The sequence below is a fragment of the Pogoniulus pusillus genome, chromosome 40, assembly GCF_015220805.1.
Source record: "Pogoniulus pusillus isolate bPogPus1 chromosome 40, bPogPus1.pri, whole genome shotgun sequence".
In the NCBI taxonomy this organism is placed as follows: Eukaryota; Metazoa; Chordata; class Aves; order Piciformes; family Lybiidae; genus Pogoniulus; species Pogoniulus pusillus.
Genome location: NC_087303.1, coordinates 1,227,364 through 1,254,502, shown reverse-complemented (window position 1 = coordinate 1,254,502; position 27,139 = coordinate 1,227,364). Strand labels below are relative to the sequence as shown.

At 52.0% G+C, this 27,139-nt stretch overlaps 2 protein-coding genes and 1 long non-coding RNA gene across 7 annotated transcripts; 2 read left to right on the top strand and 1 right to left on the bottom strand.

Moving 5' to 3' along the window:
- On the top strand, positions 1-11,968 carry LOC135191603 (uncharacterized). Its single transcript, XR_010308853.1, has 4 exons — positions 1-178; positions 1,374-1,522; positions 6,483-6,680; positions 11,797-11,968. It is a non-coding gene; the product is annotated as an uncharacterized LOC135191603 (long non-coding RNA).
- On the bottom strand, positions 9,436-21,844 carry CALCOCO2 (calcium binding and coiled-coil domain 2). Of its 3 annotated transcripts, none has more exons than XM_064174039.1 (12): positions 21,607-21,844; positions 19,712-19,900; positions 18,825-18,927; positions 18,096-18,229; positions 17,326-17,451; positions 16,214-16,341; positions 16,021-16,102; positions 14,745-14,867; positions 13,027-13,122; positions 11,819-11,954; positions 11,381-11,418; positions 9,436-10,643 (listed from the first exon to the last, which is right to left on the bottom strand). In XM_064174039.1, the coding sequence occupies exons 2-12, from the start codon at positions 19,892-19,894 to the stop codon at positions 10,461-10,463; spliced, it is 1,332 nt and encodes a 443-aa protein (XP_064030109.1). In that variant the 5' UTR covers positions 19,895-19,900; positions 21,607-21,844; the 3' UTR covers positions 9,436-10,460. The 3 variants fall into 3 exon arrangements, with proteins under 3 accessions (XP_064030109.1, XP_064030108.1, XP_064030110.1); XM_064174038.1 differs by lacking the exon at positions 21,607-21,844 and adding an exon at positions 21,515-21,597; XM_064174040.1 differs by lacking the exons at positions 14,745-14,867; positions 21,607-21,844 and adding an exon at positions 21,515-21,597.
- A 732-nt stretch (positions 21,845-22,576) lies between these two features.
- Positions 22,577-25,147, top strand: ATP5MC1 (ATP synthase membrane subunit c locus 1). Of its 3 annotated transcripts, none has more exons than XM_064174042.1 (5): positions 22,577-22,641; positions 23,239-23,287; positions 23,846-23,923; positions 24,195-24,370; positions 24,923-25,147. In XM_064174042.1, exons 2-5 carry the CDS (start codon positions 23,249-23,251, stop codon positions 25,035-25,037), a joined length of 408 nt encoding a protein of 135 aa, XP_064030112.1. In that variant the 5' UTR covers positions 22,577-22,641; positions 23,239-23,248; the 3' UTR covers positions 25,038-25,147. The 3 variants fall into 3 exon arrangements, with proteins under 3 accessions (XP_064030112.1, XP_064030111.1, XP_064030113.1); XM_064174041.1 differs by lacking the exon at positions 22,577-22,641 and adding an exon at positions 22,650-22,725; XM_064174043.1 differs by lacking the exon at positions 22,577-22,641 and adding an exon at positions 22,824-23,037.
- The last annotated feature ends 1,992 nt before the right edge of the window (positions 25,148-27,139 follow it).

Here is a 27,139-nt window from a genome sequence, read left to right as displayed (position 1 = left end):
CGGGAGGGCAGCAGGGAGAGGCTTCCAGGGTGGAATTTGCTCCTGGCCGAGCGGGATCCTGTGCTACAAAATCCGCCCTGACCGCAGAGCCAGGAACCTCATAGGGAGGGCTGGCAGAGGAGCGCCCTGCCCTTGGCCGCCTGTAGGATGCCATTTTTGCGGGGCCAGAGGGAGAGAGGTGAGTGGATGTGAGGCCCACACCGGGTTCAGGACCCAAGTCCCTGTCAGAGCCCAGTGTTGAGGCCTGAGCAGCAGTGATGTGATGGTTTGGGTGTTCCCTGTCCCCCCCTACACTTTAGAGATCACCCAGACTAGTCTCAGTCGGCTCTGGGAATGTAAATGAAGCTATTTATTTAGAGCTAGCAAAAGAGACAAGCAGATGTTTACAGTATATACAGTTATAGACAGACTTGGTGCCATGGTCTAGCCTTGAGCTCTCTGGTGAAGGGTTGGACTTGATGATCTGTGAGGTCTCTTCCAACCCTGGTGATACTGTGATACTGTGAAATATACAAGGTAAAAGGTAATACAGACACACAACTGCCCTCCCAGAAACCTGAGTGCCCAGGAGGGGCTCTCAACCACCCCTGCACCTTCCCCCTGCCCCTCTCAACCTTACCCCAGTCCTAAAGAAGAATAGAGGTTCAGCCAAGAGGTTAAGCAGCAAAGGTGAGTGGCAGGTGAGGTTAGGGAGCTGCAGCTCAGTCAGAAGCCCAAGGCAGAGTGGCACAGAATGGTGAGAGCGTTAGCTAATGTTTCCCTTTCTTCTTCAGCAAGGCTCTGAGGGGAGTAGACATCACCATTGTTTTCCTCTCACAGCCTGTGATCCAGTTCTTCTCACCAAAACATTCTAGCTAGCTTCAAACTAGCACAAGTGGGTATGCAGCATCATCCACCTGGAGTTTATCTGCGAGGCAGCAAACCTGAGGGTGAAACCTCCTGCAGCTGCTTGGATTTCAGGCCTTGGTTTTGAACAGCCAAAGGCTTTCAGGTGTTAATCTGCTCTGGATCTGTCTCTGCTGCCCTGCCCCTGTGCTTAGTGGTAATGCACTGTCTTAAATCTAGAAATGGGCACCAGAGTCATCCAAGAGAGATTACAACACAAAACTGCCAGCTTTGGGAGACTGAAATGAGACTTTGAGGCCCGTTGGTGCTGCTGACATGAGGAGCTGCACCGTTTACATCCAGACCTTGCAACAGTTGTACCAATTCAGTTCCTGCTGCCATGGCAACAGACTGAGACGGCTAAAAATGGAGCAGGTTGCTCTAAGCTAATTGTGCAGCACACACACACAGACACACAGAGCTTGGTTTCCCTTTTCTTTTTGTGATAGTGGTTCCTTTAAACTAACCTGCTCCCATTTCCATGGCAGGCAGCAGCAGATTTACTGGAGCTCATTATCTGTCTGAAGGTGAAGAGCTTTCCAGCACTTCCTGATAGAATTAAAGATCCATCGAGCTCCTTGGATTGATTTGAGCAGTTTGTGGCATGCTCACTAAGATGCAATCAAGTGATATATAGGTATGTATAACTTTTAGATAAGAGCAGCTTGTTTTTTTCCTCCAAGCACAAGATTTGGAGACATAACTGGGACTAAAGAATTGTTTTTTTTATTCAGGATCCTGCAGTGATGTATCTGGTTTAGCTTTGGTCTCTCTTTAGGCTGTGTAGGAGGAAGCACCTGCAGGATGGTCAAAGGATCAGGCCCAGCCAGCATGGATTTAAGAAGGGCAGGTCCTGCCTGACCAATCTGATCTGCTTTTATGATCATGTTTCTGCCTGGTGGATGTGGGGCAGCCTGTGGATGTAGTCTACCTGGACTGCAGCAAAGCCTTTGACACCGTCTGCCACAACAAGCTCCTGGCACAGCTGCCAGCTTGTGGCTTGGACAGATTCACTCTGATTTGGGTCAAGAACTGGCTGAAGGGCCAGGCCCAGAGAGTGGTGGTGAATGGTGCCACATCTAGTAGGCAGCTGTCACCAGTGGTGTGCCCCAGGGATCAGTGCTGGGCACAGTCCTGTTCAATATCTTTATTGATAATCAAAATGAGAAGATTGAGTCCAGCATTAGTAAGTTTGTAGATGGCACCAAGCTAGGAGCAGCTGTGGAGCTGTTGGAGGGTAGGAGAGACCTGCAGAAGGACCTGGCCAGGCTGCATGGGTGGGCAGAGGCCAAGGGGATGAGATTGAACAAGGCCAAGTGCAGGGTTCTACACTTTGGCCACAACAACCCCAAGCAACACTGCAGGCTGGGGCCAGAGTAGCTGAGAGCAGCCAGGCAGAGAGGGCCCTGGGGGTGCTGGTCAACAGCAGATGAAGATGAGCCAGCAGTGCCCAGGTGGGCAGCAGAGCCAATGGCATCCTGGGCTGGCTCAGGAACAGTATGGGCAGCAGGACAAGAGGTTCTTGTGCCCTTGTGCTGTGATCACATTGGGTGCTTCTGTGCTCCACAACCTCCCTGGGCAACCTGTGCCAGTGTCTCACCACCCTCACTGTCAAGAACTCTCCTAACGTCCAGTTTCAATCTCCCCTCTGCCAGTTCAAACCCATTACTGCTCATCCATTCATTACAAGACCTTGTCAGTAGTCTCTCCCCAGCCCTCCTGGAGCACAGCCCTGTGAGGAGAGGCATAGGGAGGTGGGGGTGTGCAGCCTGCAGAAGAGAAGGCTCAGGGCAGAGCTCATTGCTGGCTACAACTACCTGAAGGGAGATTGTTGCCAGGTGGGGTTGGGCTCTGCTGCCAGGTAAACAGCAACAGAAGAAGGGGACACAGTCTCAAGCTGTGCCAGGAGAGGTCTAGGTTGGATGTGAGGAGGAAGTTGTTGGCAGAGAGAGTGATTGGCACTGGAATGGGCTGCCCAGGGAGGTGGTGCAGTGCCCATGGCTGGAGGTGTTGCAGCCAAGCCTGGCTGGGCCACTTAGTGCCATGGTGTGGTTGGTTGGGCAGGGCTGGGTGCTAGGTTGGGCTGGGTGAGCTTGGAGCTCTCTTCCAACCTGCTTGATTCTGTGATTCTATGATTCCTAAAGGTGTAAAACCCACTGAGCTGCCAGAAATAACACTGAATTTCCCTGGTTCATATAAATGAGTCTCTCTTCCAAACCTTTCCTACAGTTTGGAGCAGGTCATTCCTAACAATAGGCTTTTTTAAGGAGGGATTCTCAAGTCTAATGAGCCCATTAAGGCCAGCCTGGGTTCATCTCTACTGCTACAACCCAGTCATAACTCTTAGGAATTAAAAATCCATATGGCTCTCTCAGGCTGTAGCACAGAACACATGCAGCAGCTGCTCTCAAAACATCCTAACAGCTCTTAGGCAAAAGAGGAATTCATTCCACTTAGGGCTTTTGAAACCTATTATTAAACAGAAACTAGTTATTAAATAGAAATTTATTATTAATAGATACTTATTATTAAATGGAACTTTATAATTAAACAGAAGCAAATCCAGTGTGTACAAAGCATTCAGACTCTTCAGGCTGACCATCTTGGGTTTGTCTTTTCCACTGTCCCTGCTTGTTTCTGGTTGCATTTAGATGCTGTAATCATGCCCAGGCCCCCAGAGGGGTGGATGCACATTATAATAGCACTTGCAGTGTTCCAGTCTCATCCTGTTACTGGAGAAAGGGGAGCAGGCAAGGGAGGAGAGGTACAGATGTAAGTGCCTCAGGGCTTGAGTTATCAGCTCGCTCTCCAAGCAGCTGCTCCCACTGGCCAATCTCTCATGGATCAGTAGAGAGGAGAACAGCCTGATCAACCTCACCAGGTTGGGTTGGGTTGGTTTTGTTTTGCTTTTTTTTTCAGGCAGGGAAAACCATTGGGAAGGGTTAAAAGCTCCCTGGAGCCTGAAGGGCATCAATCCCTTTTGGCAGCCATCCATTTTTGATCCCTCCTGCGTCACTTCTTGTGCTGTTCAGCTTCTCTCCAAATGAATGTTAAAGCTGGAGATGGAAAAGGGGGGAAGGGGTGGATTAAGCACAGATTCTCTCAGCTACTTTGGCCAGATTCCTTCATGTGTGTGTAAATGTTTCCCTGGCTGTAACCTAGGGGTGACATTTAATTAGAACATGTCTCTCAGGCTGAATTCTTCAGAGCTTGCCATGTGAAAGGAGCTTTATTTAACCTTGTTAATTTAGGATCTGAGTTGCTGATGGCTTTTGCTAGATTTTAGGTTCTCAGTGCCAGACTACTCTTTATACAGGACTGCAAGGCCTGGGCACTCTGAGGCTAGGGAGAAACTCTGTCCCCAGTGCCACTTTTCATTCAGATTACATGGTAAGGCAGGGTGCAAGCCCACATTTAGTCTGCTCTTGTGAGACCTCACCTCCAGTACTGCCTCCAGTTTTGGTGCCCCCAGCATAAGGACATGAAACTGTGGGGAGTGAGGCCACAAAGATGATCCAAGGGCTGGAGCACCTCTCCTGTGAGGACAGGCAGAGGGAGCTGGAGAGAAGACTTCAGGGAGACCTTAGAGCTCCTTCCAGTACCTGAAGGGATCCTACAGGAAGGTGGCAGAGGGATGTTTCTTGAAGTTGTTTAGAGACAGGTCAAGGGGGGATGGTTTGAGGCTGAGGCAGAGCAGGGTTAGACTGGGTCTGAGGAAAAAGTTCATCAGTAGGAGGGTGGTGAGGCTCTGGAACAGGCTGCTCAGGGAGGTTGCGGCTGCCTTCTCTCAGGGGATGTTCAAGGCCAGGTTGGATGAGGCCTTGAGCAACTGAGTCTAGCTGAGAGGTGCCCCTGCCTGTGGCAGGGAGTTTGGAGTAGATGATCTCTAAGGTCTCTTCCAACCTAAGCCAAATCCATCTTGAAAAGGAAACTGCTCTTTGCCTAACAGCAACAGCTCAGAGATTCATAGAATGGTTTGGGGCAGAAGGGACCTTAGGGATCAGCCAGTTCCAGCCCCCCTGCCGTAGGTGGGGACAGCTTCCACCAGACCAAATTGCTCAAGGCATTGTCCAACTTGGCCTTGAATGCTTCCAGGGAGGGGGCATCTGCAGATGGTGCAGTAGCCCTGCACTTGCTCTCCCACTTAAAATGTGATCGAGCCCTAGCAAAGCCCTCTCCTTGCCGAGATTTACTGCTTCACAGCCCAGCGGAGCACGCTGTAAACCACAACACATCCCTCTGTATTCCACAAGCATCCCTGCTTCTGTGATCCCCCCTCTGCTCCCCCTGCGTGCATAACCCTTTCCCCTCTCTCTTCTGAATAGACCAGGTGACTCCAAAACTGGCCACCCAGCAGATGCTTCTGCAGTGCCAACTGTTCTCAATCCCCACTACCCCATCTCCAGCCTCTCATTCCAGCCCCCCTCCCTCCCTTCCTTCCCTCCACCTCACGGCCTCCCAATCTCGGCTGCCTGGCACATGCTGCAAGCCTGCAGTCCCACCGGAGTGATATTGTGATGGAAATGAGGGAGGGGATGCAGGCAGAACTGCACAGATTTACAGCACTCTGAGGGTTTCCATTAAAATCCTTGACAACTCGTTATTTATGAGGAGACCCAACAGCTCTTCTAATATCCAGGGCTTAGACCCCCATTCACTTCAATAATGCTGCTTTGGAATAAATGAGGCAGAGGATGGAAACCAGTTCTGTTAGTATAATGGAGGAGGCTAATAGCTGCTTAGAGGAAAAACAACTGATGTAGTGCTGAGACCCAGTCCCTTCAACCAGCACAACAATGAAGGTTGGAGTCTTCAGTGCCTTTCATGGGGTGATTTAATGGGGCACAAAGAGGGTGACAAACGCAGCCTTTGGGGTTTGTGCTGCTATACACCCACAGAGCCCTCTCTGCTTGTACTGGTGCACTGGAGATGAGGAGATATTTCTTCACTGAAAGGGTTATCAAACATTGGAATGGTCTGCCCAGGGCAGTGGTGGAGTCACCATCCCCAGAGGGATTTAAATGGTGTCTGGACCTGGTGCTCAGGGACATGGTTTAGTGGTGACCTTGTAGCTCTGGGTTGAAGTTTGGACTGGATGAACTCGAAGGTCTCTTCCAACCAAAGATATTCTGTGGTGGGGTCACTGTCCCTGAAGGTGTGCAAGAAATGTGTGGACAGGGCACTCTGGGATGTGACTTAATGGCCACAGTGGTGTTAGCTCTGTGGTTGGACTCGATGAGCTCAGACCTAAATCAGTGTGGCTTAAGTGTAATTTTGATCATTTTTCTCCCCATTCCCTTCTCTGCTCTCTTCCTCTTCTCACCTTACATGCCAAATACAGAAGCATCTCTGCTTACTAAGTGACCACAGGACTAATCCCTCAGACAAGGACTTTGATGACCAAAACGCCTCCAGTCTTCCATGTGGCTTTCTTCTGCTGCAAAGAATTGTTGATCTTTTCTCCTGCCTCTTAAAACCAACCCGACAAAGTGATTACAGAGAATAACCACTCCATCAGCTTTCCTTTTCCTCCTTTGTTCACCTGCACCTTGTCTATTTACATTCCTTTTGTCAGGAATCTTTTTATTTCCTTTCAGCTTCCTCTGCTCTCCGCGGGAGCCTCATTAAGGTGAAACAGCAGCAGCAGCAGCACTGCCAGATGGACTCTGCTCCGTGCCTCTGCCTCACAGAATCGCAGAGTGGTAGGGGCTGGAAGTGATCTCTGGAGATCGTCGAATTCAAGCCTTGTGCCAAGGCAGCTTCACCTAGAGAAGGTCACAGAGGAACATGTCCAGGTGGGTTTGGAATGTTTCCAGGGATAGCCTGTCTCTGGGCAGCCTGTTCCAGTGTTCTGTCACTCTTAAATTAGAGAAATTCCTTCCCCTCTTCTAAATCTTAGCACCCTCTTTTTGGAGGATATTGACAGTGCTGAAGGTCCAAATTGTTCTGCAGGAGAAGAGCAGCCTGAGAGAGGATCTTGTCAGTGCTCAGTAAGAGCCAAAGGGTGGTGGTTGGGGCCTGACATTTCTCAGTGGTGCCCAACAACAGAATAAGGGCAATGGACATAAAGTGGAACCCAGAAGGTTCCATCTGAACAGGAGAAACTTCTTTGGTGTGAGGGTGCAGAGCCCTGGAGCAGACTGCTCAGAGAGGTTGTGGAGTCTCCTTCTCTGGAGAGATTCCAGCCACACCTGGCCATGATGATCCTGGGCAAGCTGCTGTGGGTGCCCTGGGGGTGGACTGGATGATCTCCAGAGGTCCCTTCCAGCCCTCCACCGTGCTGGGATTTGGGCATTCTGTGATATACTGAAAATAAGCTCTGTGTAAATGAGAGAGAAAGCCCGAGAGAAGAATCAGCTTCTTGGAAAAGGAGGGCAAAGGGTCTGGCAAAAATGAGGGAAAAGCAAAAGGAACCAAGTGAAGGGAGAAGAGAGCTGAGGTTTGCTTGCATGAGGGAACAGAAAATGCCACACAGCATCAGAGCAGTGACTGCTGCTGGAAAGCAAACTGGGCCAGCTCCTAAGCTGGACTAAAATAACCTCTGTAAAGGTTTAAAAAGAGGTTTGGCTCACCAAGTGTCACTTCTTCCTCTGAGGTATGAATGCCCATTCAGATCCTCCATCAGCTGGGGGTATAAATTGTGCCAAGCCCTTACTGCCCTTTCTGGAAATTGATTTCAGGGTCCTTGTCTAATCCATATCAATGCAATATTGGCTCCCATCCAAATAATAACTATCTCTAATTATCAGCCATTTGAGCCACTTCTGTATTAAACCATAAAACTGAGAGAGGATTGAAACCTCTTACGGATTCCAAAGGCCAAATGCAGCTGTGACATAAATAATGCTGTAAATTACAAGCAAAATGAAAAACTTGGGCAGAAAAATATATGATGTAATTTCTGCTTAGGGGTAAATCGGTCCCTGGCTACCCAGGGTAAGGATGGGATGACCTGCATCAGGCCCAGGGATGTGGCTGGGAGCGCTGGGAGTCTGAATCGGTGTCGTTATTGGTGAAAAGGAAATGAACAAACCTTAAAAAGCACTTCCAGAGGCCACCATCCTCCGGAGATTTATGGCAGTCTGACCCCCTCTGCCGGCCACCCTTCTTGCTGCCTGCGGCCCGGGGCTGGCACCGCTGCAGAGGCACTGGGAACTGGGGAAATGATAGCAGGAGGCAAGCGGAAGGTGCTGGGTGCCCCTCTGCGCTATCCACAGGACGTTGTGCTAGATGCCCACCCTGCAAGGAGCCACTGAGGAGCAGCCAGTTAAGAGGTGTTGCTCTCTAAACAGCAACAATCTTCCTACCCTCAGGGACACCACACTGCAGGAGGTGTTGCTCTCTAAACAGCAGCTATCTTCTAGCCTCAGGGACATCACACTGCAAGAGGTGCTGCTCTCTAACTAGCAACAATCTCCTAGCCTCAGGGACACCACACTGCAGGCAGCTGCAGGCTCCCAAGTTATTCAGAGAGGTGCTTAAGTACTTCGTTAGAAGCTTCAGCGAGTAATTGAAAGCCTGCAAATAGCTCCCTCAAGACTCCAGCAATTCGCAGAATCACAGAGTGGTAGGGATTGGAAGAGGCCTCTGGAGATCACCCAGTCCAACCCCCCTGCTGAGGCAGCTTCACCTCGAGAAGGACACACAACACATCCAGGTGGGTTTGGAATGCCTCTAGAGATGGAGACTCCAGCACCTCTCTGGGCAGCCTGCTCCAGTGGTGTCACCTTCAAAATCCTAGAATCAGTCAGGGTTGGAAGGGACCACGAGGATCATCCAGTTCCAACTCCCCTGCTGTGGGCAGGGACACCTCACACCAGATCAGGCTGCCCACAGCCTCATCCAGCCTGGCGCCTGCAGGGATCAGGCTTCCACCACCTGCCTGGGAAACCCCTTCCAGGCTCTCACCACCCTCATGCTGAAGAACTTCCTAACATCCAGGCTGACTCTCCCCACTTCCAGCTTTGCTCCATTCCCCCCAGTCCTATCACTCTCTGACAGCCTAAAAAGTCCCTCCCCAGCTTTCTCGTAGTCCTTTTAAGATACTGAAAGGCCACAATAAGATCCTCTGGGAGCCTTCTCCTCTCCAGCCTGCACAGCCCCATCTCCCTCAATCTCTCCTCACGTTTAGATGGGACTTCCTATGTTCAACTTTGTGCCTTTTGCCCCTTGGCCTGTCACTGGGCACCACTGATAAAAGCCTGGCCCCATCCTCCTGTCACCCACCCTCGAAGCATTGATCAGCACTGATGAGATCCCCCCTCAGGCTGCTCTTTATTCCTTGAAGAACAAACAGACACAGACACCTTTCTCCAGCTTTTCTCCCTCCAGCTCTTCTTTTTCTGTGCTTTTATTTTCTTTAATAATCTTTTTAAATAAAGCTTACCCCTCTAACACATCTCAAAGACAGAAAGAACTCTTTTTAAACCTGGGCTGATAAAAAACTCTGTGCAGAACTGAAACAGCAAAACCCTTTGAAGTCTTTAATGCTCTAAAGAATTTTTTTCAACTCAATGTTCAACTTGGGATACTCAGCAGGAAATAGTCTCAGAAACCTTTCCCAGTTGGGATCTGAAGGGGGAAAAAAGCTGTTGATAAATTCAAAACCCTGAAGCAGAAGTAAAAACAGTGAAGTGGACAAAGCATTGCTAATAGCCCAAGGCACTTAAGTTTTCAATCACAGTGTTCTGGGTTGAGAACAGGCTCTTGCTGCATCAAGGTTTAGACACTTCAAAGAGCTATAATCAGAGTTGCCTTTCAGTGAGGACACTCCAAGAGGTTATTTCTCCTCCGTGGTGCCAAGGCCACTCAGCTCCTGCTTCTCTACAGGCTCCACACCAACCTTTCCTCTTCCAGAAGTTTTCCATTTTCCTCCTTCTCCTGAGATGGATGGAGAAGACAGGGCATGTGCCTCAGCATGGAATGAGCCCTCCTGCCTGCTCCACTGGAGGGACAAGCCTGAGACCTTCCCATCTGCAAAGCCAGCCTCAGTGGGCCTCTTTCTCTTCGCTTTATCATGGCTGTGAAAGAAGAGATGGATTTTTACTGAAGACTTTTTAACTTTCTAATAACTAATGCTGCTTTCCAGAAGCTGAGGGCAGGTCTGAAGGTGTGATCCCAAGGGCTGCTGTGCTCTTTCTAATCTTTGGTTAGCAATCACAGTGCTATATTAAAGAACAAACCCATTAACTAGAGATCAGAAAACTGCTGAGCCCATCTTGGATCCCTCCCTGAAAGAACACAGCAGTGACATGGCCAATCCTGCTCTAAAGAACTGCTACCATCTTCAACTACATCACTACTGACAGGGTTTGGGACTGGTTTCACAAGCAAATATCCTGATCCAAGACAGAGGATTTAAGTTCAGTGACAGTGATTCAGTTTCAAGATGTGGATGCCTGACCTGATTGATGTGTGTTGGTCAAATGCTGCATGAAACAGAAGCTCAGAGTTACAGTTCTAGAGGCATGGACAGTCCTGTCTGGGTGGTGTTAGCATGAACAAAGCTCATGGAGTGATTCTGCTCTATTCTATACTGCAGCCTCTGCTCTTTATTCTACAGAGCAGATGCAAATTCAGGCTTCTTCCAGCCGATGACAAAGAATGTGGTCATCAAAAACCTGCTTGTCAGAGTTCTCAAAGCTCTCTTGGCAGAGGGGGCACTCCAGGAGATGGTTCTGCACATGAGCCTCGTACTGAGTGGTTTCAATCTCTTCAGGAAATACATCATTGCAGATGGGGCATTTCCTTAGGGAAGCCTGAAGAACAAAGCAAATGCAAACAGAACCAGTTTAAACAAGTAGAGTTAAAGAGAAGAAGCAGAAAAGTTTAGTGGCCAGATATTATCAGCGCTTTTGGACATCTCTTTCTGACTTCTACCACTCAAGTTTTCAACCATCTTTGGAGTTGTCCAAGTAAGTGTTTTGACACTTAAAAGCCAAAAGCTTCTGAGGGGAACTTCAACCTTTCATCCTACACAGCATATGTCCATGTTTTTAATATGAAACAGGGTATTTAGCAGCTCCATGCTGCTCATTCTACCTTCAAATGCTGCCAAGGGCTGATCTTTAAAGCACAGAATCAAGCAGGTTGGAAGCCTAAAAAGTCCCTCCCCAGCTTTTTTTTGTTGGCCTCCTTCAGATACTGGAAGTCCACACTAAGGTGGCACAAGTTGCCTGGAGAGATGATAAATGCCTCACCTCTGGAAGCATTCAAAGATAGGGACCCTGAGCAACCTGATCTGGTTGTAGATGTCCTGCTTGCTGCAAGGGAGTTGGACTTGGATGACCATTAAAGGTCCCTTCCAAGCCAAATGATACTTTTATTCTGTGATTCTATGATATTAAGCATGCAGAGCTTCAATTTCTTCTTTGCTACCTTAGCAGGATCAAACCAGTAAGGCTACAGAGCTCAAGATGGAACTTTTTATACTCCAACCTCCTAATTCATGTCCATAACTCACTCATTCCCATCCGGTTGTGTCCATTTTACTTACCTCGTCTCCAGCTCCTGCCCTCAGGTTTGCTCCTGCAGCTGGATACAAAAAAAGAGAAGTCATCAATTTAGCTACAGCAAAACAATTAACTGAATAATGTGCTGCTAATGAGGAATTCTTGCAACATCAGGATGTGGCCCTGGATCTAAATCTCTATATTTAGGACTGTGGAAACTGGACATCAGCCACAGAATTAGCTGTCTCCCAGCTAATAGTTGTCTCTTGGCAGAAAATGAGCAGACAGCTGATGACTTCAGTGAACTCAACACCTGGCAGCAGCTGGCAGCTGCCAAATCAGCTGCACAGACACAAAGCTGCCCAGAGGTGCTGCTAGAATGATGGCTTTTCTACAACATTCCATTTGAGAGGGAGGATAATTTGCTGAGGCTTTAACTGCTGTGTGTTTGTGGTTGCAGACTGGATGCCAAATCTTCTCACCACAATATGGGTTCCCAAACAGAAGGCCTCCAGCTTCAGGAACTGGAATTGGAGCTTGAGAAACACCAGGGAAGGAAGAAACCTCTTCAGCCTGGGTGAGATGCCTCAGGAGTTCATCATTCTCTTCTTTCAGTTTCTGCAAAGGCACAAAAGGGCAGAATGACCTTCCAGAGGCTCAGGAGACCATTTTCAGAGAGCAGGCAAACTCTGCCCTAGCACAATTCCTCTTCTAGCACAATCAAAACTGCTCTGATTTCTTTAGGTATCTCAGTGTTGGTCCTGCTTGACTGAACAGTAAATTGAGGTGAGGAGTGGCAAGCATCTGCCATTGGTTTGCCACTGGAATGGGCTGCCCAGGGAGGTGGTGGAGTCGCTGTCCCTGGAGGTGTTCAAACACAGACTGGCTGGGGCACTTAGTGCCATGGTCTGGTTGATTGGCCAGGGCTGGGTGCTAGGTTGGACTGGATGAGCTTGGAGCTCTCTTGCAACCTGCTTGATTCTGTGATTCTATGGAAAGGCAGAGAAGAAGATCACAAGAGAATAATACACTTGAAAGGACAAAATACTACTCTGAAGTCATGCAGGGTAAGGAATAAAACTGAGCAGCCCTGTTTAGAATGTGTGAGAGTTAAACAAGTAAGTCCATTCAGTTCTTCCCTTTTACACTCAGAGGCCTCACCTCCAATACTGTGTCCAGTCCTCCCCAGCAGCAGGACACAGAGCTGTTGGAGTGAGTCCAGAGGAGGGCCATAAAGATGATCTCAGGTCTGAAGCACCTCTGCTATGTGGCAGAGTGGCTCTCAGCCACTCTGTCCCCAGCCTGTAGTGTTGCTTGGGGTTGTTGTGGCCAGAGTGTAGAATTCTGCACTTGGCCTTCTTCAATTTCATCCCACTGGCCTCTGCCCACCCATGCAGCCTGGCCAGGTCCTTCTGCAGGGCTCTGTTACACTCCAACAGCTCCACAGCTGCTCCTAGCTTGGTGTCATCTGCAAACTGACTGATGCTGGACTCAATGCCCTGGTCCAGATCATAAAGACATTGAAGAGGACAGGCTGAGGGAGCTGGGGGTGCTTAGCCTAGAGAAGTCTTCATGAAGACCTCAGATCTGGTGATCTTCAGTAGAAGGGTCAGTGGGAGTGAGCACTGGACAGAGAGCTTAGGTTACATTTAATACAGGAGAACATGAGGGAGTTGTGCCGAGCTCTCACCTGATTTTCTTCATCAGTCTCATTCTTTTTGGCCTGCAGAATCTGAAACAAACGTTTCTGCTCCTCAAGTTCTTGCATTAAGTCCTGGTTCTGTTGCTAGGAAGGAAAGAAGGAAGGAAGTTGTTTACCAAGTTTACTCTTGGTAGATCATGAGAAAGTGGCAAACAAAACAATGCTCTAATCAAAGTAAAATGCAACTAAAAAGCTCTCAGCAGTGGAGCTGTCCCATACAAGCTGCCTCATGCTGCACTTCCTACCAACAAATAGCCCTTCCCTTGCAGTGGGACTCTCACCGTTCCATATGTTGTCACCTAGGCTATCTCCATGCCACCACTCACTCACCCTCTGGACTGTCACTATGTGCTACATATTTTAATGAGAAAAAATAGATGATAGGCTGTGAAAAGGAAGCAATGCTGAGGTCTGCTTCACTCACAGCCTTGCTGAGATGTATAAAAGCAAGAACACAAACACAGATAAGACAGAGAGTGTGTCTCTGCCTCTCAGAGTCTGTTTCTCCCTGGGCTGCTTCTCTGTAATTAATCCTTCTGCCTCTAACCACCCTGCCTGCTCCTCCAAACTCACCTTGCACACAAGGCAGACTCTGGGATAAGGTAGAGGGGTGGGAAGAAGGTGGAAGGGTGGTTGGGAGTCCCTCCTGGGGCCTCTGCTTTCTGGAAGGCTGCTGTGTTTCTGTGTTACCTTTACCTTGTCTGTATTTGTGATGTACTGTAACTATCTGCTAGGTGCTCAGGAGAAGCCTGGCTGGGGCACTTAGTGCCATGGTCTGGTTGATTGGCCAGGGCTGGGTGCTAGGTTGGACTGGATGAGCCTGGAGCTCTCTTCCAACCTGCTTGATTCTATGATTCTATATTGTGCTAAGCTGTGACTCTAAAGCTTCCTTCCAGCCCACTGAGTCTAGTCTGGGTGATTTCATTGTCTGTGTGGGGCAGGTAACTCCCAAACCATCACACACTGCAACATGTGAGGTGACACTCTGAAAGGGACCTAGGACAGGTTAAACAAAGAGGAAGGCTGACAACAACCAACACAGGCAGTGGAAAAATCCACCCTGGCAGGTGAGAGCTGTCCAAGTCTGTTAGGTTTGCTGGTGCTGTGAGACTTGTATTGATGGTGGATAATTAATATGTCCTTAGGAACTGATCCTGGAGCTGACTGCTGAATTAAAGAGGAAATTAGATCAGATAGATCAGAGCTTCTGCAGTCACCCTCAAAATATCACTCTAAGAACCCTGAACATTTGGTATCACAGCAGAGGTAATCACATCATCTATATTAGGCATCTAATTCTCAGTGCCAAACTGAGAGCAGAGCCTCCAAAAGCTTCCTGAGTAGCACATCCAAAGAGAGAAGCAACTTTAGAAGGTCAATTTTAGCCCTTCACATCTTCATGAACACGAATGTGGTCACCTCTCAGTCTCCTCCAAGCTGAAGAGTCTCAGCTCCCTCAGCCCTTCCTCACAGGCAGATGTTCCACTGCCTTCAGCATCTTTGTGGCTCTGTGCTAGACTTTTCCAAGCAGTTCTCTGAGGTCCTTCTTGAACTGAAGGGCCTGGATCTGGACACAATATTCCAGAAGTTGCCTCACCAGGGCAGTTCTTCTAATACTGAGCAATATTTGTACCTGGTCACTGCCAAAGATGTTTCAGCCTCTCCACCCTGGCTCCAAGTACTCTGAGACTGAAGGAAGTCCTTACCTGGTGAGTTCCAGCCACACACAACTGCTGATTCTCTTCCTTTAAACGTTCAAGCTGCTCTGTCTTGTCATGAACCATCTGAGATAGCTTTTCTACTTCCTTCTCATAATTCAACACTAGAGACTAGGCAGAAAGAGGAACATGCAGTAAGTGACAGCCAAACAGCTCTGAGTGAGAAGCACAGGCAGCAGGCAGAGCTCTGGAACCCACAGCTGCTTAAACTGCTTTTCTGCAAACATGTTTCCATTCAAACCTTTGCAGGAACTGAGAAGAGTTCCATGGGGATAGAGCAGAGCTGATGTGTTCATCAGAGCACAGCACTCTTCCTTTCCTATGTCCTCTGAAGAGCTTTTGAAGTTTCAAGATGACACTTACAAGCTTGAGAAGTCAGAGAACAAGAATAAAGCAGAGCCCAGAGCCTATCCTTCTGGGCTTCCCATGTCCCAGACCTAACAACCAAACTGCTTTCAGTCTAGCACATACCTCCCAGCTACAAGTCTTCTTTTCACCCAGCTACTGGCCAGCATTTTGGAATGTTTCTCCAAACAGAAGTGTTTCCTGCCTGGCTCCTTAGCTAGCAGGAGGTAATCAAGTGCCTGACTTTGGTTAACTGAATGAGCACATAAAGGGGATGCTCTGAAGGAAGCAAATCCTGACAGTTTCTCTCAGCACAACTCCCTCCTATCCTTCTTGCCAGACTACAACTTTCTTGAGGTTTCCTGGAGGTTAAATCAGATGAAAGTTGGACATTTTTCAGCATCTCTCCTATGAGGACTGTATGAAAGAGTTGGAATTGTTCGGCCTGGAGAAGAGAAGGCTCCAGGGAAACCTTACAGTAACCTTCCAATAACTGAAGGGGGCTATGAGAAAGCTGTTTACAAAGGCCTGGAGCAAGAGGACATGGGATTGAAACCAGGAAAGGGCAGGTTGGACACCAGGGAGAAGTCTTCATTATGAGGGAGGTGGAAAACTGGACCAGATTGTCCAGGGAGCTCGTGGAGGCTCAATCCTCAAAGACATTCAGGCTTGATGGGGCTCTGAGCAACCTGATCTACTTGAGGATGTCCCTGCTGACTGCAGGGAGGTCACAGGTGACCTCTAGAAGTCACTCCCAACCCAGTCCATTCTGTGACTGTGATTTGATCATTCTCCTGTCATCTCATCCAAAAAGACACTCACAGAGCAGCTCAAGATTGCTCAGCTCTCTCTCAGAGGGAAACTGGCTCCATCAGAGGCAGCTGCTAATAGCAGAGGAGGACACCTCTGTGTTTGCTACCTGCAGCTGATCCATGGTTGTCTTCAATCTGGCTTCCAGGTGTTCCTTCTCAGAGGTCACATTCTGAACTTGCTCTTTGAGTCTGCCCAGAAGAAATCAAAACACAGAATGCTGTCATGGATGGAGACTTAATCCAAGAGGGCAAGGTGCTTACAGCAAACCCTGCTCTGAGTTGTGCTGGGGATACACTTACTGGCTCAGTTCTGCCTCTCTGCAGTCATCCAGCTCCTTTAGATGTTTGTTTTCCTTTCTCAGGGAATTCAGCTCCAGCTCCAATGTCTCTGTCTTGCTCCTCAGAGACTCTAAGCTGTTCTGCAGCTCCTGAAAATCACAGTGAGGTTGACAGGAGGTAAATGGGCTTCAAGCAGTAGTCCTGCTCCAAACTGAAACTGCAGCAACCCTCAACTCAGCCCATCTGAAGAAGGAAAAGATCTCCTTTGCCTCATGCTGCCTCTTTTCAGACCCTGGCTCCATTTATTCATAGATTCACAGAATGGTCTGGGTTGGAAGGGACCTCAAAGCTCATCCAGTTCCAACACCCCTGCCATGGGCAGGGACACCTTCCACCAGCCCAGGTTGCTCAAGGCCTCATCCAGCCTGCCCTTGAACACCTCCTGGGAGGGGACATCCACAACCTCCCTGGGCAACCTGTGCCATTGTCTCCCCACCCTCACTGCAAAGAATTTCTTCCTAATCTCTGATCTAAATCTGCCCTGCTCAAGCTTCAACTCATTCACTCTCATTCTGTCACTTCCAGCCCTTGTGAAAAGTCCCTCCCCAGTTGTCCTGTAGCCCCTTTTAGGTACTGAAGGCTGTTATGAGGTCCCCCTGGAGCGTTCTCCAACTCTCTCAGCCTGTCCCCACAGGGGAAGTGCTGCAGCCCTCTGTGACCTTCTTTTTCTCCTGGAACTGAGTCCCTTTTAATAGAATCAAGCAGGCTGGCAGAGAGCTCCAAACTCACCCAGCCCAACCTAGCACCCAGCCCTGCCCAACCAACCAGACCATGGCACTCAGTGCCCCAGCCAGGCTTGGCTGCAACACCTCCAGCCATGGGCACTGCACCACCTCCCTGGGCAGCCCATTCCAGTGCCAATCACTCTCTCTGCCAACAGCTTCCTCCTCACATCCAGCCTGAGCCTGCCCTGCCACAGCTTCAGCCTGGGGCCCCTTCTTCTGTCCCTGGGGGCCTGGCAGCAGAGCCCAACCCCACCTGGCTACAGCCTCCCTGCAGGTAGCTGTAGACAGCAAACTGCATCCTTCAGACTTAAAGCTTCTGACTTTATAGAGAAACTTTCTTTTTTTGACCTGTGTCTTCTGGAGCTCTTCCTGCAGCCCAAGGTTTTGTTTCTGGAGCCTTGCACAACTTGCTTTCAGCTCTTCATTTTCTTGACACAAAGTTTTGTTTTGTAGTTCAAGCTCTTCCACTTCTCCCTGCCAAGCAGTGACATTGTCTGGTCATTCTAGAAGCACTTCAAAGTTACATCCCACAGCATGAAGAGTAAAGAAAGGTGACCTCTGCAAAAGGGAACACCATGTACCCCTCTGTGCTTTTACTCCCAACACAGGCCACATTGCTGCTTCACTCTGCCCAGTCTGGCCAGAGCTGACCATCAACTCAGTTCTTGCCCCCCCAGCACACACTGCCCCTGGTCTTTGGAGACGGACTCATGGAATGGGTTTGGTTGGAAAAGATCTTCAAGATCACTGAGTGCAACCATCCTCTAACTCTGCCTAGGCTGATGCTAAGCCATGTGTCCATGAGACAGGGCCCCAACCACATCCCTGGGCAGCCTGTGCCAGTGTCTTACCACCCTCACTGTGGAGAACTTCCCCCTGATGTCCAACCCAAATTTCCCCTCCTCCAGTTGCAGACCATTGCCCTTCACCCTATCACCACAGGTCCCTCCTCAGCCTTCCTGTAGGTGACCTCTGGATACTGAAATGCAGCTCTAAGGTGTCCCTGGAGCCTTCTCCAGGCTGAGCAGCCCCAGCTTTTTCAGCCTGCCTCAATAAGAGAGGTCCCCATCAGCACCAAGCATGTGCCAGTAAAAAGCAGGGAAAGAGGAGACCCTTACCTGTGTGGTGACCACCAGGATATCATCCTCAGTCTCTGCTCTGAACTGGAAGGGGACACTGGCTCCTCTGACCACCCCATCCTGGTCCACATAGCAGAACTGGTAGTACTCATCATCTTTTGGTAGGTAGTAAGCTTCAGGCAAACACAACAAGCCCATCATGTGCAGCTACTCATTACCCAGGTCTTAAGTCACAGATTCATAGAATGGTTTGGGTTGAAAGGGACCTTCAAGATCATCCAGTTCCAACTCCCTGCCACAGACAGGGACACCTCCCACCAGACCAAGTTGCTCAAGGCCTCAGCATCACAGTGAGAAAACAGAGACATCCCAGTTCAGAGCTGTCCCTGCACCATTTTAGCAACTCCCAGGGCCACAAACAGTATCAGGCAGGAGGGCAGAATTGAGCAGATTCACCACTCGGTGATTCTGGGATCTGAAATGAGTCTCCCAAAGCACAATCCTGCAGATGTCCTCTGACTCTGAATGTGGTGGCAGCAAAAGGAGGGGGTCTGTGGGCAGCCTGTGCCAGGGCTCTGGGACCCTCACAGTCAAGAAGTTCCCCTTTGTGTTTTGAGGCAGAACCTCTTGTGCTGCAACTGACACCCATTGCTCCTTGTCCTGTTCCAGTGCCTGACCACTCTTGCAGGAAAGAAATTGTTCCTCATGTCCAACCTAAACCTCCCCTGGTGCAATTTCAGGCCTGAGTGATCCCTGCTCCCAGCTCACCTTTGAACTGGATCTGTTGCTGCACACTGCTGTCCCCGTGGGTGTCGCTGGGCACAGGAGCCCACATGAAGGTGTAATATTCCCGAGTTGTTTTCCACCCCACCTGCAGCAGCAAAATTGTTACATGACATAAAATCATTAAGACTGGAAAAGTCCTCTAAGATCATCAGGCCCAAACCTTCTACCCATCAGCTCCATGACCACTAGACCATGTCCCAGAGTGCCACATCTACTTGCTTTTGAACACCTCCAGGGATGGCGACTCCACCACCTTCCTGGGCAGCCTGGTCCAATGCCTGACCTTCCCTGCAGGAAAGGAATTCTTCCTATTATCCAATCTGAACTTCCTCTGCTGCAGCTTGAGACCAACATCACACAGCTCATGTTTATCCTATAGGACAGGGACTGCATTTCTACCCAGGTCAAATACTGGCAGGACTTTTGCACCACTGTCCTGACTTCTAAGAGAGCAGGATAGGATCTGTGCAGGAAAGGATAATCAGTGTTTGATTGGCCTTGCAGCTGTTGAGATCACAACAGGTCTGGCACTTTGTCTCTAGCCACCATCAAAGATGTTCCAGCACACATGGATGCTACTAAGAGAATCCCCCAACCCTGTTCTAGCACAGTCCAAGCTGACTGCTGCTCGCTCTAGCACGGCCCAAGCTGACTGCTGCTCACTCTAGCACAGCCCAAGCTGACTGCTGCTCACTCTAGCACAGCCCAAGCTGACTGCTGCTCGCTCTAGCACGGCCCAAGCTGACTGCTGCTCACTCTAGCACGGCCCAAGCTGACTGCTGCTCGCTCTAGCACGGCCCAAGCTGACTGCTTCTGCCTGCTGCTGCCTTCTCCTTCTTGGCACATCTGGATTCCCAGGATTCACTTACCCGGAAGATGCCCACCCAGTCCTTCCCACGAGGAATGATGTTCTGGGTGAGGGTATAATGACAGGTGACATCTCCTCCAGGGACATAAAACTTCTCCACATTGTTAAAGATGACCTGGGAGAAGTGGCAGTTGTCTAAGAAGACAGCAGAAGTGGGAGGCTCATCGGAGGTCTCATCCATCATGGAAGTCTACAAGAGGAAAGAAGGAGGGGATTATATTGAGGCAAGAAAGTGGTGCCTCACAGCAGCAGGATGCTGATGGGATTTGCCCCTCCAGGGCAGCCTGTTCCAATGCCTGATCATTCTTGCAGAAAGAAATTGTTCCTGGTCTCCAACCTAAAGCTCTCCTGCCACAATTTCAGGACATTTCCTCTTGTCCTATCACCTGATCTGGACCAGGGGATTGAGTCCAGCATCAGTAAGTTTCCAGGTGACACCAAGCCTGGCTGGGGCACTGAGTGCCATGGTCCGGTTGGTTGGGCAGGGCTGGGTGCTAGGTTGGACTGGATGAGCTTGGAGCTCTCTTCCAGCCTGCTTGGTTCTGTGATTCCTGCATGATTCCAGAAAAAAAAACAATAAAGCAGGATTCCAAGGAGCTCATTTCCACGTGAAACCTGTGAATCACATGGAATGTGCACTTGGAATCCTCCAGATTCATCCAGTCCAACCCCCCTGCCAAAGCAGGGTCACCCAGGGCAGGTCACACAGCAACACATCCAGGTGGGCTTTTAAAGTGTCCACAGAAGGAGACTCCACAACCCCTCCGGGCAGCCTGCTCCAGGGCTCTGCACCCTCACACCAAAGGAGTTCCTCCTCATGCTGCGTTGGAACCTCCTGGGTTGTGGCTTGTACCTTGCCCTATCACTGGGCACCAGCACACAGAGCCTGGCACCTTCATCCTGACCCCCACCCCTCAGCTATTGGCAGACACTGATCAGATCCCCTCTCAGCCTTTCCTTCCCCAGACAGAACAGCCTCAGGGCTCCCAGTCTCTCTTCCAAGGCTCAAAGCCTCCTCCTGCCTGGTCTTAAGCACCTCCACGCCTGGATGCAAACAACTCAGTGCATTCTGCTGCCAAAAACCAACAGCAACAAAGACGTTTTGGGTGAAAACGAGGATCTGGAATGCAAACAAAGCAGGCGGAGCATGCTGACGGCAGAGGAAACGATGCCGGGAAGCAGAGGCGGGGAGGACATCTGATCAACGCTCCTATTTTTGCTACTCAACACCTCCTAAGTCATCGGCCAGGGAAGGAGGGGCCCCGTGGGGCTGCTGTCGCCCGAGAGGCAGGGACACTCCCGCGGGGTGCCGAGCTCGGGAGGTGCCGATACAGCTGACACGGAGGAAAATGCAATCGGTCACCGCCAGCCTCGGCCCGGGGCCGCTGTGAGCTTCCCTTTTCTCTCGCTGTTGCTGTTTCCTGCTCTCCTGAACCGGCAGCACCTCAGCGATGGAGGAAAGCGCCGACCCCCCCCGCCCCAAACGGCATCGACCTCCGGCCGCGGCTGGGCACCAGGGCACGGCGCCCCCGGTGCGCCAGGCAGACCCTCAGTGCCTGCAGCCCGGTGCCGCGGGGGTCTCCGCTAGTATCCCGGTGCGTAGGATCCCAGGCGGCCGCGGCCGTTCCTCCCCGTACCCCCGGGCCAGGCTCCGCCACCAGGAAATGAAAGTGAAAGTGTCACCGCCGCAGGGCGGCCACGGCTGCCGCCCCTCCGCCCCGACCTGGCCCCCCGTGGGGAGCATCAGGCTTCAGGAGGGGTATACGGGACCCGTCACCACCGCCCTGCCCCCGGCCGCACTCACCGAGAGGCACGGCGGGCACTCGCCGAGAGGCACGGCTGGCACTCGCCGAGAGGCACGGCGGGCACTCGCCGAGAGGCACGGCTGGCACTCGCCGAGAGGCACGGCGGGCACTCGCCGAGAGGCACGGCGGGCACTCGCCGAGAGGCACGGCTGGCACGCTCCGCGGCTGCGAGGCGAAGGCGGAGAACCGGGAAAAGGCAGCAGCCTCTGCGTGTCGCCCCGCCCGGGAAACCGCCCCCTGGGCGGCCCTGCCCGCGCCGCTGGGCCCCGCAGCTCGGTGCCAGTGCCCCTCAGCTCGGTGCCGCCTTGCCGTGCCGGGGCTCCTTCCGCGGGGCGGGCAGGGACCGGGGCCGCCAGCGTCGGTCGTCGCGGGCAGCCAGGCTCGGGGAGTGCCTAAAGGCTCAGCTTGTTTGGCGCAGCAGGAACCCAACTGCCCGGCAACAAGCTGCGGCCCTCGGGAGGTGCTTCCGACCGCTCTGCACCGCCGCCGCACCCCGCAGGGCGGGACACCGGCGACCGCGGCGGGGTTCGCCGCACTCAGCGGCGGTCCCAAACAGCTGAGGCTGCCAGCAACGGGACAAGGTGCAGCCCGCACCCCCGCACCGTGGCCGCTGGCAGCTTCCCCCTCCCCAGGGCTCCGAGACCCTCCCGGGGGCGGCGGCACTGAACTCTCGGTTCCCGCCACGGCTGAACCGGACACGTTAATAAACGACAGGAAAAGGTCTCAGGGTTCAAAACGATCTTTCAAGAAGGGCTCGGGAAGAAGGCGGTGCTGGAGAGGTGCGGCAGTCGCCAGCGCACCGGGGACGAGCGGCAGCAGCTCCACCTTGCCCCCCGCCGCCATCACCGCCTCGGCTCGGTGGTGCCCGGAGCCGCCCAGAGCGCCCCGGGGCTCCCTGGGAGACCGCCAGGCCCCCCAGCCAATCAGCAAACAGGCAGGGGAAAGAATCAGCCAATGGGAGCTCACCCTCCGGCAACGCCCTCCAGTCGTGTTGCGCTGTCCCGGATGCTAGTGGGAGGGGCCCGCTCGTTCTCAGCCAATAGGGAGCGCGGACGTTGTCCCAGGGTGCAGCGCGCCGGGCGCGGCGCAGCCAATGGGCGCGGAGGACGCGGGGGGACACGGCAAGGTGAGCGGGGCGGGGGCGCCGCGGGCCGCTCACAGCCGCCACAGTCCCGCAGCCGCCGCCGCTCCCCGAGCCGGCCCCGCGCAGGTGGGCGCCGCGCCCGGCCCCGCCGCCGCTCCCCGGCCCCCGCGCTTCACCTGCCGCTAGCGGGGGAGGCTCTGCTGGCTGAGGAGCAGCCCTGAGCCCGGGCGGGCGGCGGGGTCGGCCCCCGGCCGTGCCGTGCCCTTCGCTGGGAGGCGGCAGCCGCGGAGGACGCGACAAGGGTCGGCGCTTCCGCGGTCCCCACGCACCTCCCGGGGCTCGGGCGGGCTCAGCTGGGCTTTGGTGTGGGCTTCGAGCGGGTCAGGGAAGGGAAAAATGCGGAGCTCTGAGTGTGTCCTGGGGAGGACCTGAGTGATGGTTAGCGGAGGGAGGACGGGAGGCGCGGGGGGGGCGGACGGGGCCGCGGAGCTGTTGTGTGTGGGGGCGGTGAGGAAAGCCTTCGGCCGTGGCTCGGGGACGTGGCTGTAGCTAGGAGGATTGTGTGTGTCGGTCCCGGGGCGGGGGGCGCTGGATGGTGGTGATGGAATTGGGATTTCCACTCCTTTTTGTTTGTCACAGATCAAGCAAAATGCAGGCTCCTTTGGCTCTCCTCAGCTCCCCAGCTCTGGTAAGTCCTCCTTCGCCAGAGGAGTTTGGTAGTGCTTAGCAGGGACACACAACTGTGGAGCCTTTCTCTGCTCCAAACGCTGCCCAGAACGCAGCTGAGGTAGGCTTGGGTGGGTTTGTGCCACTGAGGATTTAAGGAGGGGAAACAAGGTGACCTCTGGTGACCGCGGGGTGATTCCTACCATCTTAGTAGTGTGCACTGAACTGCAGGCCCAAGGGCTTCTCCCAAGGGAAGTCAACTACCACAGAGGCATTTCACTCCCCCCTTTGTTTTTTTCAAGGTATGGGTTAGGAGTGAAATGTCTGGGACTGAGCAGCTGGAGCAGATGTGACACTCCTTGTGCTGCAGCAGGCAGTGCTATCACTCATGGATATGATCCAGCTGGCTCCAGTGGGAATACCTTAAGGCAGATGCCTTTGCTTTTTAGTCTTCTTCTTTCATCCTTGAGATGTTTTTAAAACACTCTTAAGGCTGTTCTTAATGAAACAACTCTGCTTGTCCAGGAATTAGCCTGGACACATCCAATTCCAGGAGTTAATTGTCTGTGTTTTGCTCCAGCTCCGGTGCTGCTCCAGGGCTCTGGCCAGACCAGTTTCTGTGTCTGTTTTCAGCAGGCCTGAGGTTCAGACTGTACAGGTGAGACTCAAATGTGGTAAACTTGGTTCTGTTCTGCTCTGCTTGCTGCCTGTGGTGAGGTCGTGGCTGCTGCTGAAATGGAGTAAGTTTGGCTCTCAGGAGGGTGGCTGATCCAAGGACACAGCTTCTGCCCTGTGTTTGGGGGTGGCTTAGCAAGGTTGGATGATTTTCCTCTGCTTCGAGGGTAAATGTTGCTGCTGCTTTGTTAAGAAATGAGTTCTACTTCTGGTTAAAGAAGTCATTTTGGTGTTTCTTGTCTTGTGCCCCACAGCCAGCTGGTGTTTCCCACCCACAGCTGACCCGCCGTGAGTTTCAGACCAGTGCCGTTTCCAGGGACATTGACACTGCTGCAAAGTTCATCGGTGCTGGAGCTGCCACGGTTGGGGTGGCAGGGTCAGGAGCGGGTATTGGGACGGTGTTTGGCAGCTTGATCATTGGCTATGCCAGGTGAGTGAGGTGCCAGGCTGCCTTGAGTGTATTCCCTTCTCCCAGCACTGAAGTGAATTGATGAGCAGAGCTTGCTCTGGATTTTCTGTCCAGCTCTGCTCTGGAGTGTGTCTCAGTGGGCACTCTGTTGGTTGAAGCAGTCCTTGGGATAGAAAACAGTTGTTATAATCCAAGATTCCATTAAAATGAAGCCTGAATTGTTGGAATCCATCCTGTACTTCTGAACCATGCAGCTGCTCTGTGGAGCCTGCTCCTAGAAGAAGTGAAGCACTGCCTGGTAGCAGGAACTGTTGGCTGCTAGCACCACCAAAGCTTTTGGGGTTTGATATCTCTCAAACCAGGGATAAAAATCTCTGCTTGTTCCCTCCAGTCTGTGGCCACCTGCCTTAAGTCTGGTTTGTGCTCCAGAATCTGTTGCCTGCCTGACATAATCCTGTTTTCCTGTGGCCCAAGCTCTGCTTTGGGTCATGTTTCTCATGGTGAATCCATTTTTATTTCCCCCCCCATCCCTCTTCTCTCTCTGCTTTGTTCCCCTCCTCGTACAACACACAGGAATCCATCTCTCAAGCAGCAGCTCTTCTCCTATGCCATCCTGGGCTTTGCCCTGTCTGAGGCCATGGGTCTCTTCTGTTTGATGGTGGCATTCCTCATCCTCTTTGCTATGTGACAGCTTCTGGTCCTGGCTGCGGCGTCCATCGCTCTGTCCTCTGCGGCTCGAGTCTGCTTCCATCACAGCGTCCCAGACTGACCATTAAAGAAAAGAGTTCTCTAAATAAATGGGTGCCTTTTTTTTTTCCCCCCTTGTTTTCCTTCTATTTGGTCCAAGTGATGGGGAGGTGACCTGGGGAGATTAGTTGAGGAGAGCAAATCTGCCAGGTATGGAGCTATGCGCACTGATGGAGAGGAGGAACAGTAAATGGTGTTGGGAGTAGAGGAAAGCTAATGTGGAGTGGGCTGGGAAAGAGAAAATGTCCCTGAACAGCTCCACTCTCTGCAAGAATCCCAACAAGCAGGGCTCAAGCCAAGCAGATCCTTCTAGGTGAGCTGCCCCAGTGGTCATAGAATCAACCAGGCTGGAAGAGACCTCCAAGATCATCCAGTCCAACCTATCCCCCAGCCCTATCCAGTCAACCAGACCATGGCACTAAGTGCCTCAGCCAGGCTTTGCTTCCAACACCTCCAGGGACGGTGCCTTCACCACCTCCCTGGGCAGCCCATTCCAATGCCACTCACTCTCTCCGTGCACAACTTCCTCCTAACATCCAGCCTAGACGTTCCCAGGCACAACTTGAGACTGTGTGCCCTTGTTCTATTGCTGGTTGCCTGGGAGAAGAGGCCAACCCCACCTGGCTACAGCCTCCCTTCAGGTAGTTGTAGACAGCAGTGATGTTTTTTTCCACATGCTCTTGTTGAAAGTGCTGTGCCTTTATTATTTGTGTCTGAAAGAGCAGTGAGTGCCTTGGAAATGTGTTTGTGCTTGCACCACTAAGCCACCACTCTTAAGAACACAATTTCTTTTCACACTGGTTTCAAGGTCACACTCTGCCTCCTTTGTACCCAAAGGACCACAGCTGAGTTGTGTTTCTTTTCTCCCCTCAACAGTTCAATGCTTCAGGTGTTAAAGAGAGCAGAGGAGAAATGAGATAGGGAGGAGAGAGGCTGAAACCTAACCTCAGTGTTGATCCCTGCATTAAGAGCTGTGCCTTTAAGGCAGGTAGGAAGGGGAGCACTTAGGGAGCTTCTCTGCTTATCTGCTTTAGGTAATTGAATTAATGGAGCTACTCAGTGCCCTTAAAGCCTCTCTATGGGGTTGTGACCTCCCTGGGGATAGGAATGGGGTATGTGGACTGCTCTGTTTGCTACCCCCCATGAGGGGAAGGGGACTGAGAGTTTGACTCAAAAGCTCTGTCCCTGTGAGTTGGAGAAGCAGAGCTGTGAAAACAAAAAGAACTCAAGGGAGACTCCCTGGCTGAGCTAGAGAGGGACTACCCTACACCTGCAGTTGATGTGGCTCATGGGGTCAGACCAGAAGCCCTTTAAGAGACAGACTGTGCCTGGGGAAACTCCGTGGTGAGAAGTGGGTGACTGAGTGTCAAATGCTTAACACTTGATGCTTTAGGAGACCAAACAGCCTCCTGCCTCTCAGTGCGTTCCATTTACTCTCCCTTGCAGGTGTGAAACTGCACCACTCATTTCTGCTGGTGGTGAAGAGACCTTGCAGCTAAAAGTGCTCATGGTCAGTGCAGTGCCACTGCACCCCTCTGGCTGCAGGTGGTGTAGGGGTGGGATGATCCTCAGCTGGGGTAGTGGCACCAGTCTGGGGGTGCCTGTTTTGTTACCTGGGGCTGATGGGGTGAGGCTGTGCACCCCGGGCAGGGCTTGAGGCCTAAGTCCAGCCTGAAATGCAGCCCTGATGTGTCTCCCTAGGCCTGGCTCAGGAGCAGTGTGGGCAGCAGGGCAAGGAAAGCTCTTCTGTCCCTGTGCTCAGCACTGCTCAGGCCACCCCTTGAGTGCTGTGCCCAGCTCTGGGCTCCTCCATTGCAGAGAGCTGCTGAGGTGCTGGAAGGTGCCCAGAGCAGGGCAGCAAGGCTGGGGAGGGGCCTGGAGCACAGCCCTGTGAGGAGAGGCTGAGGGAGCTGGGGGGGTGCAGCCTGCAGCAGAGGAGGCTCAGGGCAGAGCTCATTGCTGCCTGCAGCTGCCTGCAGGGAGGCTGTAGCCAGGTGGGGTTGGGCTCTGCTGCCAGGCAGCCAGGGCCAGAAGAAGGGGCCC

Excerpts from the sequence above, each read along its gene's own strand:
- CALCOCO2 (XM_064174039.1), bottom strand. The coding sequence starts at position 19,894 with ATGATGGATGAGACCTCCGATGAGCCTCCCACTTCTGCTGTCTTCTTA. Across the intron at positions 18,230-18,824 it reads GCAACAGATCCAGTTCAAAG|CTTACTACCTACCAAAAGAT; the intron begins GTGAGCTGGGAG and ends GTTTGCCTGAAG. Across the intron at positions 16,103-16,213 it reads AGAGAGGCAGAACTGAGCCA|ACTCAAAGAGCAAGTTCAGA; the intron begins GTAAGTGTATCC and ends TCTTCTGGGCAG.
- ATP5MC1 (XM_064174042.1), top strand. The coding sequence starts at position 23,249 with ATGCAGGCTCCTTTGGCTCTCCTCAGCTCCCCAGCTCTG. Across the intron at positions 23,288-23,845 it reads TCCTCAGCTCCCCAGCTCTG|CTCCGGTGCTGCTCCAGGGC; the intron begins GTAAGTCCTCCT and ends GTTTTGCTCCAG. Across the intron at positions 24,371-24,922 it reads TTGATCATTGGCTATGCCAG|GAATCCATCTCTCAAGCAGC; the intron begins GTGAGTGAGGTG and ends TACAACACACAG.